Source organism: Corvus moneduloides, chromosome 5 (genome assembly GCF_009650955.1).
Source record: "Corvus moneduloides isolate bCorMon1 chromosome 5, bCorMon1.pri, whole genome shotgun sequence".
NCBI lineage: Eukaryota > Metazoa > Chordata > Aves > Passeriformes > Corvidae > Corvus > Corvus moneduloides.
This window is the reverse complement of record NC_045480.1, coordinates 48,039,618-48,052,274: the sequence shown is the minus strand read 5'-3', so window position 1 is coordinate 48,052,274 and position 12,657 is coordinate 48,039,618. Positions and strand designations below refer to the sequence as shown.

The 12,657-nt window shown below is 49.8% G+C and overlaps 1 protein-coding gene across 7 annotated transcripts in view; it reads right to left on the bottom strand.

The window, feature by feature from the left end:
• TMEM131L (transmembrane 131 like) overlaps window positions 1–1,828 on the bottom strand; it is an 81,464-nt gene extending 79,636 nt beyond the window's left edge. For all 7 annotated transcript variants that reach the window (XM_032108225.1, XM_032108229.1, XM_032108228.1 and 4 more), the window contains exons 1-2: window positions 1,668–1,828; window positions 1,284–1,354 (exon numbers count right to left, since the gene is read on the bottom strand). In XM_032108225.1, the coding sequence (XP_031964116.1) occupies window positions 1,284–1,354; window positions 1,668–1,791 (195 nt within the window). In that variant the 5' untranslated portion in view covers window positions 1,792–1,828. The remainder of the gene's footprint in view (window positions 1–1,283; window positions 1,355–1,667) is intronic.
• Window positions 1,829–12,657: the final 10,829 nt, after the last annotated feature.

The window sequence follows — 12,657 nt, the reverse complement described above, 5'->3', positions numbered from 1 at the left end:
ACATAGCCCCTACAGAGAGGATGGAGGAGCAGCAGCCTCAGCTTCGTCTTCACTGCTGCAAAGACTCAGCAAGACCACGTGCCAAGTTCATGGGTCATTCATGCCTAGCTCTTCCCTAGCCAAGCTAAAGCTTATTTTTATGAGGATGCTCAAGAACAAACCGTTTTCCAAGAGGACCTAATCTCCTCAGGAAGTAAACATCACGTCATCATCACTCAATTGCAGCTTCGCTATGAGAAGCAACTATAAATTACTACATTACACGGTTCCACATCTAATGCATCTTAATGTCTTCAATGTAAGGAACGCAGACGCAAAAGGCTGAGTTCCCCAAGCATCTCTGCACAGCAACTCTACACCTCCCCTTAGCTACTACCACATCCGCACCAGGCAAAATCTCAATAGCACAATAAGTGTATCTTATAAAATTATTTGGACGTACAATAGAAAATACTTTCATAACACCACATTACAAAAAGCTGGGTCCTGGTAAGCAGCATCAATTGTTAGCTAGCTAAGAAACAGCACTTCTGCTATTTTCCCTTACATTAATGAGTGTCAACGGCTGAGCACGAAACAGAGAATGATATATGGGCTTAAGACAAATAAATTACTCGCTTTTGCCCCCCATACAACACGATGTCCCTAAGGACTGCTTCTTCCCGTTTATGAGCCTGGTGCCTTGAAGTCTAGAAGGCCCAGCTCAACATATGGCAGAGTCCATCAGTGCGAGCTAAATGACTGCCTCAAATGCCATAAACTCCAGACCCCGCTTCCAGTGCCCCTCCTCGCTCACCAGCCCCGCTGGGCATTAGACCATATTGGTTCCTCTCGCCAACACAGAATTTATCAAATCTTGTTAGCGCCCAACGAAAGCGGCTAGACGAGACCAAAAAAAAGCGCTAGAACGAGAGGAACGGCACCATAAATGATGTGTCATTTGAGGGGGGAAAAATGGCTTCACCTGAGCAGGCCTGAAATATAAATATATGCATATTCACGTTAGGCACGTCTAGTGCCTTTCGAGCACAAATGTACTCGTTAAAAAAAAAAAACTGTGGGGGGGGGGAAAAAAACCCCAAACAGAAAATAAATGAAGCCTAACAACCACGCCGCTGGCGCAGGCTAGGGGGCCGCGGGGATGGGGCTGCGCCGTGACAGCAGCGGGCGAGGCCGCCCCCGCCCCGCCGGCCCCGCGCCCGCCCCCCGGGCCCCAACACACCCGCACACCCCCGCAATGCCCCCGGCCCCCTCCGCCGCCCCCACCCCCCGCGTCCCCTCACCTGGGCGGGCAGCAGGAGCTCCCCCTCCTCGGCTTGCCACAGCTCCACCACGCCGGGGATGGGCTCGATGGCTGCGGGGGCAGAGAGAGAGAAAGCGCGGATGGGCAGGGGGCGGGCGGCCGGAGCCCGCAGGCGGCGGCCCGGGGCTCCCCGCGCCGGGGCGGGCGGCAGAGACGCGTGGCCCGGCGGGTACCGGGGGGCCGGGAAGAAGGGAATTGGACTGGGGGGGAGAGGTGAGCCGCGTCCCGGCTCCCTTTGTGTCCCCGGGCTGCCACCGCGGCAGCCGCCCGAGGGACGGCGGCGGGGGCGGCGGCTCCGCTCTCAAGCCCGGAGCGGGCAGTACCGGCACCCCCCCGCCCCGCCTCACCCCGCCGGCGCTCTCACCTTGTCCCTGCGCCTCCCCGGGGCGAAAGCAGGGTAAGAGGACGTGGAAGACGCCGAGCAGGAGGTTCATGGCCGCGGCCGCGCGGCAGTAGCCGCCGTGCTGCGGGAAGCGCAGCCCCGCCATGCCGAGCCGCGCCGCGCCGAGCTGCGGCTGGGGCTGGGGCGGGGCGGGCGGCGGCGGCGGGGGCGGCTCCGCGGGCACCGGGCACCGCCCCCGCCCGCAGCGCGGCTGCGCCCGCCCCGCCCCGCCCCGCCCCGCCGCGCACATGGCCGGGCCGCCGCGCTGTCGCCGCGCCGCTGCCGGACGTGCCCGAGCCAAGTCCCCGCAAGGCGAGAGGGAGGCGCGGGAGGCGTTGGGGAAAAGCCGAATCGGTTTTGTTACCTCGGCTGTGTGGTCGGGCCGCGGGCTGCCTTACCCCCCCGCCCACCCTTACGCCCGTGCGGGGTGTCACCGCGCCGGGGCCCGGGTCTCCCCGGTGATTCTTAGAAAGAAAAAAAAAAGAATGAAAAGTGCGAAGGGAGGGAACCAGGATGCCGCTCGAAGGGGGAAGGGAGAGCACAGCAAGGAAGGCGGGGACGGGTGGAAGCGGGGAAGATAACCAAAGTCCCCCGATCTGGTGGTCCTATTGCAGATCACACAGAATCTTTAGGGACGGAAGGGACCTCTGGACAGCATCTCGTCCAACCCGCCTGCCAAGGCAGGGTCATCTAGAGCAGGTGACACACGAACTCCTCCAGGTGGGTTTTACAGGTCTCTAGAGAGGGGGACTCCCCCATCTCCCTGGGCAGCCTGTTCCAGTTCTCTGCCGCCAATAAAGTTAATTTACCTCAGTACTCCTTGACAGCTTGGCAGCGCTATTATGTTGAGGGTCGCTGCTGCTGTTCAGGTACATTTCGGTCTTAAGCAACTGTTCTGATGCCTGTTAGGTCTCTCAGGGAATTACATGGTGTTTGTAAAACAGAAGTGTAGAACAGAGCCCAGAGATAGTCGTGAGAGTCACATGGTTGTAACGTGTATCTCACATACCCTTCTAATTGCATTTTAATGTGCTTTTTTTTAAGTCCCTTTTGCTAAAAAAAAAAAAAAAAACAACCAAAACCAACAAAAAATCCCCCCTCAAATGCTTCAATTACAGGAAAAAACAGTTGTTAAACTAGTTCTGCAAACCTTGAGGAGAAAAATAAAGCAAATACTTTGCTAACGAGGTTTGCACAGCCCCCAAGTTGCATCTGGTTCTCTCCTTACCAGTTGCACATAGTAACTCACACAAACACTGGCAACATGGGACTTGGTCAGCAAAGGCTCATAAATAAAGCAAAACAAATGACAAAAACCATTTTTAGCCCTGAACTGAGACAACACGTAAGGACATTTGGGACCTTGGTCCCCAAAAGCAGTGGGTCACCTGCACAATGCCCTTTCTGCTCAGTGCTAGGAGAAGCTTTTCCCACCCAGAGGCCATTCAGGTTTGATTGGAGGTGCAGGTGGGTCTCCACAAAAGACACGCGGACTTCTTTCCTAAAGGAGAAGACTTTGGCATTCGATATTGCACAACAGCCAAAGTATAGCAGCCAATGCAGCCTTGTCTCCTGCCCACATCCTCCTCTTTCTTTCTTCTCTTCCCTCTTTTTACTGCTCCCTAATGGTTAGACAGATCTTTTGTTTTCCACGCTGCCACCCTGTGTCTTTAATCTCATCTCATTGCATGTGCTTTCCCACACGTGCAGAGGAACGCTGTGGCATCCCTCCACCTCTGCCCCAGAGCACCCCAGGGCTTGCAGAGAAACACAGCCTTTCAAAATAGGAATGGTTGGATGTTCCTCTGTCAGCAAACGTGTCTATGCTTGGACAGGTGCTTGAATACCTGCTTTAGAGAAAAACAGTTACAATGGCATAAACTTTATATGACTACCCCACCTGGGGGCTCCAGGAACATGCTGTGCATTCAGTAGGGAACAGTTCTCATTACTTCTGCAACTGGTTCCAGTTGGAGTACCAGTCAGAGCTGCAAACTAACATTATTTTAACTTACTAGCTTTTTCTTGATGAGTTTTTAAAGTGTCATGCCAACATGAGCTGACGATTTTTTGCCTCTCTAAAAGTCAACTGCCTTTTCAGTGCCCACAGGAAGGGGTCTGGCTGGACACAGGTAGGGGTTTAGAGGGAAACTCCTAGACAGTCTTGGATTAGCTAAGCAGGTTTAAAAATGTTAGGTGAGAGAGTTAGCCTGAGCTGCAGTTCAGGCTGGGACCAGACTCATCCAGGAGATGCTTCCCCCTTCCTCCGTCTAAAGCAAGGGCATGTTCACAGCTTTGGAAAGGGCTGGGGAGCAGGGGAAGTGAGGCTTTCTACAGTCGTAGTAGAGCCACTCCAACCAAACAGCACAGCTTTGCTTTCTGGAGGCTTTTTCAGATGCAACGGGTAGGATTGGGAGGAAATCAGGGCCAGGATGCAGATGTTGCGATCGCATGGAGAGATACCTGTTGTGTAACAGGCATCAGATGGGAGCAAGCAACCTAATTACATTGCTGCTCTTGTGCTTCTGTGCATCTCTTTATCAGCAATAGATGCCTGGGACTCTTCCTCATGTGTGAGATGAAATGAGATGAGATGAGATGAGATGAGATGAGATGAGATGAGATGAGATGAGACGAGATGAGACGTACCTGATGCCATATACATGGAGATGCTCCTCAGGCAGCTCTAGGAATGTCACCAACCACTGAGAGCACAGGGGAGGACAGGGCAGGGCAGGGCAGGGTGGGTGGGCAGAGCAGGAGGGAAGCAGAGCGGGAAAGTTTTCCTCCCCGGTAAGGCTACAAATTACTTCCGTAATCATGAGAATGGATATTTGGGCTCCTCCAGACTGAAACACCTGCATCTTTTGGCCTCGGTTGCTCAGCGGGATACCCGAGAGCCCCGTGTCTAACAGCACCCATTGCCCCTTCTTTTCTCGGCCAGCTTGGCGGGTGCCGGCCCCAGCTCGCCCAGGGAGGGTTTGCCTCGCTCCGCAGCCTGGCGGGGCTGAGCTGCTCCTCCTCGCCCACAGGGCTGCCTGCAGTGAGCGGGCATGTGACGCGCAGCCCTGCTCCTCAGGCAGCTTGGGCATCCCTAGCACCACATCCCTCACCGTCCGGTTGTGTGCACATCGGCGCCGCCACCAGCAGGTTTCCAGCTGCATCCGACCTACATTTGCCGCCTTCTCGCTGCCACAGCTCCATTTTATTTAGAGCAACCTTGCTCCCCTAGTCTGACTGCAGACCCATCGGTGAGAAGGAGCTCGGTGTGAAAAGGGAAACAAAGGCTGCCGGCAAGTCCTGCCGGCCCTCTTTGATGGGCTACCGTGGTACTCTTCTGTTCCTCAGAAAGTACTGACTAATCTGGAGCAAACAGATTCGCCCCACTCACCCGGCAAAGCAAACAACTGCTAAAGTATTTGGATGAGGAACTTGTTGGACAATGCACTGCGAGGGCATGGCTCATGAACCTGGTGTGGTGGTGCAGCACCCCCTGCTATCTGCAAATGTGACTGTGCTCTGCAAAGCTCACAGACCTATTGATGATGCTGTTTTCCAGACAGAGAAGATTTTTTTGAGGCTATAGACATACTTACTATTCATGCAAAACAAATCCCTGTGCTGTCATACTTAAAATCTTTGACTTGTTTTTTTCAGTAGTAGAATGTGCTGCTGAAATATTTATTTTTACTGTTTGCTTTGCCCTTGAACTACAAGGAAAAGGAGCTGAGTTTTACCTACAGCAGTCCGGAGATACTGCTGTAAACTTCTGCAAATCATAAAGCACACAGAAATTAATCCAGCCCTAAATGCCATTACAAATCCCCATTATTTGCAGCATGGGAATATCTACGTGCCTTTCAAAAGAGATGTGAGACTTTACAGAAACACTAGGCAAAATTAATTTCTGAGGGGACTGAGCCCAGCAGAAGTCTTTCTAGTTGAAGTATGCAATCATATAATTTGCAGCCATGTATTGCACCATACGCAGCCAATGCTTAACATAAGTTGAGCATTATTTAGGTATTTCCATTAGGGGCAGTTTGAGAGACAGTATGCACTGAAGGTGACATATTTTTCTTTTAAAAGCCCCAGGGAAGTAGTCAACTCACTCTGGAGTGTTACCTTCACCTTGCCATCCCCAGCCAGGAAATCGGCAGTGACAAGTCCCATTGGCATGAACTGAGGTACGCCCATCCTGGGGTCTGCGTCAGGCTCCGGTGGAGCTCAGGGCCTCTCCTCAACCTCCCCAGTGGCCTCCCTTCCTTGCCAAGTTCCTCTTTATCAGCCCCATGGCTATACATCCCCACACCCACTCCACACACGCCGGGCCAGCCTTATCAGCAAGTGCAGCAGTCCCCCCGATAAGGCTACAAATCCCAAAGAGAGATGGAGAGGTGATAACGCCATGGCTTGGGTCATCTCCCCGCCCAGCTAGCTCATTCCTCCCCAAAGGGGCAGCCTTTCCCCAAACACCCACTGCTGGCTGACCAGACAGATCACCGGAGGTTCAGTCCCACACAAGGAAAGCCAGGTCCTTCAAACCTGTGCCATAGGACTATGCGCTCCCCAAAGACCAGCTCATGGGTGAATGCACAGGGAGGGGAAAAAAATTTAGTGACAGAGGACCTGGCAGGGTACAGCCATAAATGTCTGCTTGGTTGCCCGCGTGACAGCTGAAGATAAGCAGCCCTCCCTTTTCTCCCTGGCATTTGCCCCGCTGCCTTGCTGAGCCAGCCAGCGTTCTGGGAGCAGGCGCTCTCCCTCCATCTCAGTGTTGTGTAACTCCCAGCAGAGCGGGGCTGCGATCTCCGCCGGGGCCCCTCTGCATCATTAGAATAATAAAACAGTACGGGAACAAGAGTTTCTCTCTTCCTTCTGGTGACAATTACTGTCATGCGCTCCACCACTGCATGCTCCCCCCCGCCCCCCCATTCCTAGCAAAGATTCTTAGCAAAGATTCTTAGCGAAGATGGTGAGTGCAGCTCGAGCTGGGCTGAGCCTAATTCTTTTAAAGACTAACTCAGCCTGATAAGAGTGCCTGGGACAAAGCCTGCCCTGACAGCGTAATTAAAGAAGTACAAATTGTTTCTAAAACCACACGCTGGCAGAATTTTTACAATTAATGACCAGTTGTCGCTGCTGGGGCTTGTCAGGGAGGAATCGCTCTCAACGCACCCGATATGGGTCAGCAACCCATCCATCGCCTCTCTGAGGACGGGAAAGCGAACAGGCACTGCCCCAATAAGCTGTTAATGACACCGTACACATTACTGCAGATAACAAACATCTTGTTTCTAAGCAGAATTTTTGCCAGCTCGCTTTAACTTTCTAGGCTGTGATTAAACATAGAAAAACAGGGTGGTTACCTGGCCTACTTTTTTTCATTTTCCCTCTTCTCATGCATTTTTGATTGAAAAAATCTGCATGGTAAAACAAGCATCTGTATGATCACAGAAAAAGTGTGATGAATGTAGGACAATATTAAGTTATGTTAATGGTGCAACTTCTGAAATATTGGCAAGAAAAATAGTATGGTTAAGTGATCTATTTTTAAAAAAGCTGCTTGCTCTGGAATCTCAAGTACACATATATATATATCTCCCAAACTCCTCTGTGTACTGAAGAAGAAAGGATAGTAAATATTTTTATTTTAAAAAGCAATGTTACCATTGCGGTATCAATCAAATGCTAGGTAATTAAAAAAATATGCTGACATGCTCTGTCCTTTCCTTGCCCTGCTCTGCCTACGTTTTTTAGCACATACAGTGCATCCACTTGAAAGCGTGGTGGATCCTTGCACACAGCAGGATTTTGCAGTCTCCTGCGGGACCCACCATGTTACAATAGCGTTCAAAGCTTTATAAGCTTCATTTAGTTTCAGCAAGCCTGTTGGAGCATTGTCTGTGCTTAAAGAGGCATTTAAAACTAAAGCGAAGCTTTGAAAGCTTCAGAGACAATGACGCTGGACTCCCTAAACCCATGAGTTCACTGCACGGTTTGAAGTGATGGCATCATGTAGGAAACATGACACGCTGCTCTGAGAGCCTGGCAGTACCTAGGCACAAAAGCGGGGGCAACGCAAAATCTGGGGCGCACATCAAGTTTCTACCACTGAAGGTCATGCCTGGACTGAGGAGAAGAAGAGCATTCTAAATTTTTTCCTGCCTTTGAGATTTGTACCTATGCATATTTACTCTCTTGTTCCATAATGATTTTTAAGCCATGGCTATGTGTATCTCTAAGCTGCTATGAATAAAAGAAAACAACAGCCAGAGCACACACAATAAAAACACGGGAATATGCAGCAGCCATGCCTCCATGAGATGTCCAGCTCTTGGTCTAAGTGGTTTGCACATCCCTGGACTGTGCAAAAGGCAGCATTTAATGCAGAACTACACTACCTACAAGCTAAGGGAAAGAGCAGTAAAACAGGCATCAGCAAAACTGTGGTTTCCCGAACAGGCACTCATTTTGCAATGAACAACCCTGCTTGTCACCATTTCTAGGCAAGGGCATGCAATTTGTATAAACACAGTGAGAAACTGCATTGGTAACATCTCAAGGCAAGAGGAAAAGATCCTCTTGAGTCCCAAAAATAAGCATCCACCCTATCCATGGCACCTCGCTCAGGTGGTGAGGGTTACAGCTATTCTTGGATTGCAGTGGCACGAAGTCCCTGCTCCTGCCTTGTCAGGCTTCCCTGGCAAAAACCCTGGTGCTCTTGATCACCAGGGAATATGACAAGGAGAGGGAGACCCACACAAAAATAGCAATGATCCATGAAAAACAGCACCTTGTGGATCAAGTCAGGTACGGGATGCCCATAAGTAGATTGAAAGCACAGTCTGTAGCAAACAGGTGTAATAAATACCAGCTTTTTAAGAAGCCATGGTGCCTGAGCATGTTTAGAAATACAACAGTAAAATAGGATTTCACAGCATGACAAATGCTGCTCAGTAAAAGCTGGGCACACCTTGCAGGACACTTGGAGAGCCGTGTCATGTCTTGCAGGCAGCATCTCATTTGTAAGACCAGTGTTTCACTGGGGCACAGCTGCAGGCAAAGCTTGATGGGCTGGAAAAGGACATGGCGTGAGCCATGGCAGAGTTACCATGTGCTTTATTTTCAATTTTGATAGCTGTAGAAGGTTTTAATGGGGGTAAAATATAGTCTTATTTAACCTCAGTCCTCAGCCCACCAGAGCCGTTTTTCACTGCAACTGAAAATAATGAACATAAGCTAGCTGGAGGCAGACAATGGGCATGGGAAATTTGAGCTCAAAGGGTTGAAGCCTGGTCAAAGTATAAAGCAACCAGAATCAGTTTAGTACCACAGTATGTCAGAAAAAAAGCGTAGCTGTCAAGAATACAGCACTTCCACATGTGTGCAGATGCTCTTGAAGGATGAAAATACACTGATGACATTGAAAAAACATAGCACAAAAGTAGAACACGTTTCAAAATACACCCAAATTGGAAACACTACTGTTAGAAGCTTACTAAAACACAGTAAAATATTGCCATAGCTCTTTTTTTTTTAAGTCCTGAAGTGTTACTATAACAAAAATAAACATGCTGATGAAATATAAGAGAAAAGCAATGCCAAACTCCTGGAGAAGTGAATGGCAAATTTGCCAGAGCTGTGCTTCCAAAACTGGCTGTGCAGCCCAGGATCCAGTGTTAATGGGTCACAGATGTTCTCCTTTTACAAAAAGAAGTTGAATGTGTTTATTTCTTTCATGGTGCCGGCCAGAGGGCAGTTAGGGGAGCAACTGGAAACCTGTGAGTTGCAGTTACTTGATTGAATAATCTGTTTGAAAAAAAGATGTTGCCATGCAAAATTATCCTCCCCCCTCCACCACCTCCCTGACAGTTTTGACAGCACGTAAGAGTTTCACTTCCATCCAAAACTTACAGGGGAATTTAGGTAACCCAGAACGACGTAATGGGCACAGTCTGTGAAGTACCAGGGATTTTTCATGCCACAGTCCTAAGGCCACCTCTTTTTTTACTCCATCAAAGAACCCAGGGGTCTGGCTGCTGCCCAGCTCGGTGCCAGGGCATCAGGATGCATGCGCAGGTCAGGCTCTCCAACAGGAGCCAGGTTCCCTGCCTGCTGTGTGAGAGTTGCCATGAGGAGAGATCACCTCTGGGCATGGCCTGACTTCTCGGCTCACCTATCTGCAGACAACTTGTGTACCTGCAGCCACCAGTTTCTCACCAAGTGCCCTCTCCCAGTACCTAGCTCTTTCCTCCTTTAGGGAAAAGCCACAGTATAACAAAGGAGAAAATAAATCCCTCCCTGAGGACAAGGGGTGCTATTACAAAGCCTTCCTGACCACCCCAAAGCATTGGCATTTAACAGCACTCATGTCAGGGCTGGTTTTAATGTGGGACGAGGAGAAGCACTGCCTTGCACCCAGGCTGCATGGGCAGCAGTGGCATGGGTGACAGGATACTTAGAGCAGTACAACTCAAACAACATGGGGGAGAAGAAAGCTAATGGTTCCTATACTCAACCCACAGCATGAAGAGTCCTTTCTGGATACTTACACCACAGAGCAGTAAAATCCTAGGCAGGAGTTGAGTATCTCATGGCAGTCCTGCAATACAGGGTTCTGAGGTCCTCTCCAGGGGCCCAGCTCCATCACCACTGAAGTTAAATGTCACGTGTGAATGCGGGACGCTTCTGCAGGGGTGGCAGGCATGGGTGCCCAGTTACAAACAAGCTTTCCTCCAAGGCACAAAACATCCATGAACCCCCACCCTGCTGACCTGGAACTGAGTGGTACCCACAGGACAGCTCAGCCAAGGGTGGGGAGGCAATGCCTTGGCCTGGGACAGAAGCCACATGACACCCCCCCCACCTGAAATGGTCGGGTTGCTGAAGGAGTCTCTGCAGAAGCCCATGTCACATGGCAGACCCCAGAGCACTACGGGGATCAGGGAGGCCCAGGCTGTTCTGGGAAGAGCTGAAAGAGCAATTTTTTTCTCTTATTCGCATAGCCAGGAATCAGCCTAGATATTTACAACTTTCTAATCTACTTTCAAATGCTGCCTAGAAAAGCACTGCAGAAAAATCAGGTGATCTGGACATTTTGAAGACTTATTTTATTTCCCAGAGACCAATTTTAGGCTTGTTCATTTCTTTTCACAGAACATCTGCAACTCTCTGTAACTGTAATTCCTATCATTGTCTTTTGAAAATGACACTTGTACAGCCTCCTTCCAAATAATTGCAGGAACTTTCTGTTCATTACAGGAGCATATTTTCAATGCACAGGTCTTCACCTCACAGCACCTCTGCCCTTTCCCCAGGGATGTGCAAGCATTCAGCTGCTGTACTGACATCCCAAGGGCTGTGGCCCGTTGCTCACCAGCTACTCCCAGTGGCATGGCACTCACAGCTGGACAGGAAGCAGCACAGCTCCAGCACAGTCTGGATGAGAAGCCATGCACATCATCAGCCACAGGAGCTGGGTGCCTCATTCTTCACCTGTTGTGCCAAAAATGTACTCGGCCAGGTGCCTGAAGGCCATGCAGGGCTGCTTTTCCAAACCTATTGTATACGCTGAGTGACATTCAAATGAAATGCAACTATGGTGCTCCTCTACAGGCCTTGATCCAAACATCAGACCTCTGAAAACAACACATCTGCCCTAGGAAATACATTTGGTTATTGTAATGAATTACATTTTTACATCCAAAATCTGTTTCGTTTCCAGCAAGAAATCAGAAGATGGCTAACATGAAATATTTAGATTCTGCCATAACAGCTATCTTGTGGCTGGATAAATGCACAAGGATATGGACTTTCTTTAGGATGCTGAAGACAGCCCTACAAATAGGTTAAAAATAGTAAGTTGTGTTTCTATGTAAGACTGTTACCCTTTTACCATTCAGAACTCCAGCTTCGCTCTCAGCTTTCTGAAGCATTATTCCTTATGCTGCTGACTGCACACTTGCACTTACATGTTTTCTTATTTTTTGGCTCAGTGGAGCAAGCAGTCAGCTTTTCCCTCATTCCTGAGGGATATCAGGTTACAACGAATGTTGTTCTGCTATTGTATACTTACCCAGTGGTGTATTAAAAATGCATATTTTCCATTTGATTTTCTCCTTGCCAGAGTCAGGTTTAAGGCCACTTTTCTTCTCCCACTTGCTAGGTACTGTTAACAAGCTACTAGCTTATTCCCAGATGTAAAAAGGCAGGCAACAATACATGCTCTGTTTAACCCCAGCTGGGGATATAGTCCCTGCACCAGTTCATTTAAACTAAGGAAATTTACAGTGTATCTGTGCAGCTAAACTACTTTGAGTGTATTAATTTTTGGAGAAGTAGGAGAAAGATGTACATATGGAGGCTGCCTGGTGATGGGACAGCCTCCTGCAGCTGTGTGCATGGCACACGCTCACAGGGCAGGTCCCAGAGGGTCTCAAGTCCCTGCTGGTGGGTGCCATGTCCCCCCTCTGCCCTGCCCCTGGGCCAAATGGGAGCTGGCTGGCAAGTGAGAGGCCATGGATGAACACTGCTGCTGAAGCTCTGGGGCACCTTGAGGACCCTGTCACTCGCAGTTTTGTTCCAACTTTGAGATCAATTCAGTTATTAAAATTGAGCAGCAAATTCAAAACAAATACAGTCAGAAATACAGTGCAGGCTTGTTAGAGCTGTGTGCTGGAGCCTGTGGGACAGGGAATTTCCCTGCCCACCACTAATATTGCTCGGTTTAGCAGTTTAATCCAAATCCCTGAAGAATAAAACCAGGATAGAATTCCATTGGATGGTTTGACTCCCCACAGGCATTATCCAGCACTGTTCCAGCAGCGCAGCCTGCACCGCCACGCAGCTGCCCAGAGCCCTGCATCGGACACAACGAGAAGCCCAAATGCCACAGTGCCAACATCTGCCCATGTTTTCCCTTCCGGTGCTTCATGCTATGGAGGGCTGGTTCATCAACCCAACATTCCCA